Source organism: Galeopterus variegatus, unplaced genomic scaffold (genome assembly GCF_000696425.1).
Source record: "Galeopterus variegatus unplaced genomic scaffold, G_variegatus-3.0.2 Scaffold292, whole genome shotgun sequence".
Taxonomy (NCBI): domain Eukaryota; kingdom Metazoa; phylum Chordata; class Mammalia; order Dermoptera; family Cynocephalidae; genus Galeopterus; species Galeopterus variegatus.
The window spans coordinates 633,723-638,372 of NW_007726403.1; the positions used below are offsets into that span (position 1 = coordinate 633,723).

A 4,650-nucleotide genomic window follows, 5' to 3' on the forward strand; every position below is an offset into this window, starting at 1 on the left:
GAGATGTCCCCATTATGACATCTTACTTATTCTTTTCTATCCATGCTTGACCTGCCCATGTTTCTCTGCTTCCTCCCCCTTATCTGCCTCATCTGAATTCTCTGGGACAATGATGATATCCATTCTGATGTGGATTTTGGGGAGGAAAGGGCACTTTGTGGGCAAAGTCCGTGGCTGTTAGTGCAGGGTGTAGTACATAAGCTGGATTCCCTAGGTCATCGAAACAGCCTGTGAAGACTCACATCGCTACACAGAGGTGTGGGATTGAACACGCACGACCCTGGAGCACTTGAGGGATTCGTCTCTTCCAAGCGGTGTCCGGTGGGAATGGGGAACAGACGACACTGGAAACTGGACCGAGTGAGGCAAGTGCTCCTTCCCATCCCGGCCTCTTGCTCAGTGCTGCCTGGAAAAGAAGTTCTTGAAGGCGCTGCTGTAGTTCTTGTTGAAAGCCGTATAGATCAGGGGGTTAAAAAAGGAGTTGGAGTAGCCGAGCCAAAGGAAGATGCTCTTCCAGATGGCAGGGACGTCACAGGAGCACAGGGGACTGATGAGCTCCGTGAGGAAGAAGGGGATCCAGCAGAGGACAAACACCCCGATGAGGATGCCCACCATGAGGGCAGCTCGCTGCTCCTTCTGTTCCCTCCACGTGTCCCCTTCTGTCTGGAAGGTGACAGTGGCGTGGCGGGCAGTGAACACCATCTGGGGCTGCTGAGCAGAGTCCTTCACCTGTAAAGGAGAAGCAGAAGCTTTACGAAGAGTCACCTCCTCACACCTGCCAGGGGTGAGATCGGATCCCACACATCCTCCGCTGGTAGGTGTGGGAGCCTCGTGGGACTCACCCTTCGATCTGGGAATGTGGTGACAGAGCTGGGGCGTTTCCTCACATCTTAGAAACGGAAGGAGAACTGGAGCATTAAATAGACGAGATGAAAGTGGATTCCCTGTTGCCTGCGTTCAGCACAGGAAACGGCAGCAGTAAACGGGCCACATGGTACGGGCAACTTAGTGGCAAAAGAACACAAATAATCAGAAGTGTGCTAAATCCTTATCGAGCCCTGTGCACTTAGGACCAGCTTGTCTGAGAGCTTTATAGCTTTCTGGGTGTGAGTGAATCCCCCCCAAAATGTGAGCATTTTCTAAAATTTTCTTCTGCATAAGGTTCCTACTGCTGGGCTTTCTAGCATTTTCTACTGTTTGGGACAATGTACTCTCCAGGACATTTATCCTTCTCTGGATTGATTCCGCGTGTCTTCCCGCTCCCCCTACATTTAAAGAAAATAAAGACTCCAAACTCTTGCTCTTTCCGCATGGTGCTGCCTCGCCCTTTGCACAGCAGGTTCCCGCGGCAGCGGGCTCTCCCGTTTCCCTTTCTCTCTCTGGAATTCCTGGGAAAAGAAGCTCTTCCTCCATTCCAGTCCTGTTTTTATCTCTTAGAGAACTGAAATAATGAGTGTCTGAGGATGAGGCAGCCTGAACATGAAGAAACTGCTATGGAGATTTACCAAATTAGCAAATGAATTGATCCAGTCAAAATGTCAGACAGTTTCTGGGTCAACCATTCACTGACCAGTAGGTGAGGCTGCAATGACATTAAATATTACTCTTCCAGCTCTAGCGTTCCATGACTCTACTACATTTTAAGAGGAGAGTTACCTAGCTTTTCTCAAACAGCACACAATCTTTTAGGCAATGGACTAGCGGGAAGGTCTGTCTGGTTAGTGTAACTCACTTAACCAGTTCTTGGCTCCATCCATAAAGTGCAGTCAAAAGGAACTGAGTCATTGTCAAGTGGAATAACAGGTAGAAATGGGAACGCTACAGGTAAGGTAATGGTAGCTGATGTATAAGCCACTAAATTTGTATGATAGCCTTGCTGTCACTTATTTGAAAATCAGTGAAACAAATATTGTACAATTAAAAAGAAGATAATTCTGGGCCGGCCTGGTGGTGCACTGCTACAGTGCACAGCTTGGGAGTGCAGTGGCGCTCCCGCCGAGGGTTCGGATCCCACGTACAGACCGGGTCCCGCTCACTGGCTGAGCGAGGTGCGGGAGCAACACTGAGGGTTGCGATCCGTTGCCGGACACGAAAAAAAAAGGGANCCGGTCCGGTACGGGCGCGACACTGAGGGTTGCGATCCGTTGCCGGACACGAAAAAAAAAGGGAAAAAAAAAAAAAGAAGATAATTCCTATTGAAACAAATAGTCCATAATACTGTAATCCTTGAAAACACATATAAAATAAGAAGTTAAATCCCTCTTTTTGTACTCCACTGTCACCCCCAGATGGAACCGGAGTTACCTTTCTGATTTTATTTGGGAATGCATTTCAGGGAGCTCATTTATACAAGTGCAAACAATATTTAGCTTCGTTTTCAGCATAAAGAAAGGAGGGAAACCTACAAATTTTAATAGAACTCAACCCCAAATGACATCAGAAAATGTCTTTTTCTCCGTTGTCCAAAGATGGCAATGGAAGAGGAATGCTGGTCTGGCTCCTCAACCCCCTCCTCAACCCACCTATTAATATCAAAGATAATCAATAGATTATGATCAATAGTGGGTGTTAAAGGATGAAGACTCTTACCTTGGAGGTCTGGTGTTAGGTGATTTGAAAGTTATACCAGGCCATTGTCAGAATGTGAGATGGGAGGACTGGTTGGTTAGCTCAGTTGGTTAGAGCATAGTGTTGGTAACACCAAGGTGAAGGGTTCGAATCCCTGTACAAGCCAGCCACCAAAATAAATAAATAAATAAATAAAAGAATGGGAGTGGGTCACAGCAGCCCAAAAGAAGGATCAGGATGGTCAAGGTAGAAATGGCCTGACACATTAAGGAAGGGCTCCACAAAGGTGAGAGTAAAAATGTTCTCACACACTTAGGAGAAGACATTATTCTGTAGTTATGGTAACATAGAGCCTTGTTACTTGTTTAAAGCTCTTCAGTTGGTCAAGGACAATGCAGTTTGTGAATAAGTGTCATTCCTCGCTTCTATAAGTCAACTAGTCAGGGTCGGGCTCACTGCATTAAACATGCCCCTGAGCACTAATCAAACAACAGCAGTGTCCTCTGAGTAACCACACTCTACAGATGACGTCATCTCACTGCTCCTCTGAATGTCCTCCAGCCCCTGAATGCCATGCTGCCCCAAATCCCTATAGGTGACTGGCTTTCTGCTCTGCTCTGGGTGACTACCCCTGACAAGCACAGCTTTCTCCTACTGTTCCAAGCCATAAATTCAGCTTTGTCTTTTTATCTCAGCTTCCAAGTGATGATTACATCACCCTTAGTTATGGAGGCTCCACTGAGATCACTTTGAAGACCCTCCATGGGATCCCTGGAATACTGGTGCATTTACTGGACCCCAAACCTCAGTAACCCTTTGGATCTGTAGTCAGATGCATCAGTCTACCAGTGATTTGAGTTCTGAGTAGTTCCACTGGGCTCTTATTCTTCAACGTATTTTGTTATCCTGGAATTTGTAACTAAGTATGCCCTTGTGTACGGTCATCAGGCTGGGGTCTTGGTATCAAGTGACTAGATCTTCGACTGAGAGGTCTACCATTAGGTAACTGACTTACATCTTTGCATAAGACTTTAGATCTCTCGTCACAGTGCTGTAGCATTTGGAAAAAATTATTATGCCATTAACCAGCTTCTACTGCTGCTTGCTCTGTTTTTGCTGTTTTTGTCTGTATATACAAAGTCTTGTTTTGTAGGTTTTTGTTTTCTTCTGGAGTGGCTTTTTTGTTGACTATAAAAGGGATTATTTTATGAGACACAGGCTCGATAAACTTCCAATTCAATCCAAGCCACCCCTGAGGGAATAATTGGAGGACCATTAGACAAGTGACCAATTTGTGAAAAAGTAATTGGTCAAACTTTGCTTTGGATCCACTACGAAACTTTTGTGAGGGCACTTCTGCCTTGCCAACTCGTGAAAATCTGTCACTTTGTTTAGTCTGTAATCCAGCTCAATGGCTGTTGGGTTGGTGATTGTACGGCTCCTTCCTAGTCTCTGCTTGGTTGAGGACACCGAGACTCTATGGTGCCCACTATGGAGGGCACCGCTTTCTCGTGTGCCATGGTTTGTCGATGTCAAAGTCTCAAACTTCTCCTTTAAGAGCTTCCATTTTCTATTTAAAATTTCCTAATGCCATAACTCTGCATTTTTTTTGACAAATGCCAAAACTTTCTTTTTTTACTTAAGGAACTTCTGACAAATCAAAATCAAGAAATTAACATGTTTATGAGGAGCTCTAGAAAACTTTGGACACAAACATCAAATAGTTAAAAAGTCAGCTTCTCTAGTTGGTATGCTGAGGACTTAAAACAAAATCCTAACTCTAAGATAATCTCAAAGTTTTTTTAACCTTCTGAAATCCACTCTTCTTTATATATCTATCTTGTATATTCAGCTTTATCTGACCTCCTAAATGAGCTACACTTTCTTCATGGTTTTCTAGGACAAACACAATCACATTGTAAAATTACCAGACAAAAAGTCAGATTTATAGCATTTAAATTAACACCCTGGCCTAGGGCTAAGTTAAGGGTTATAATTAAGAATTTCCTTAACCTTCAGGGAAAAGGGAGAAATGGAGAAATGTGTTATCTTTTTTTTTTTTTTTTTTTTTTTTTTTAAAAA

General features: G+C 44.2%; 1 protein-coding gene across 1 annotated transcript in view; it reads right to left on the bottom strand.

The window, feature by feature from the left end:
* Positions 1 to 323: 323 nt before the first annotated feature.
* Positions 324 to 4,650, bottom strand: part of HTR5A (5-hydroxytryptamine (serotonin) receptor 5A, G protein-coupled) — a 15,674-nt gene continuing 11,347 nt past the window's right edge. Inside the window, exon 2 of the mRNA XM_008567079.1 lies at positions 324 to 729. Within this exon, the coding sequence (XP_008565301.1) occupies positions 397 to 729 (333 nt within the window). The 3' untranslated portion in view covers positions 324 to 396. The remainder of the gene's footprint in view (positions 730 to 4,650) is intronic.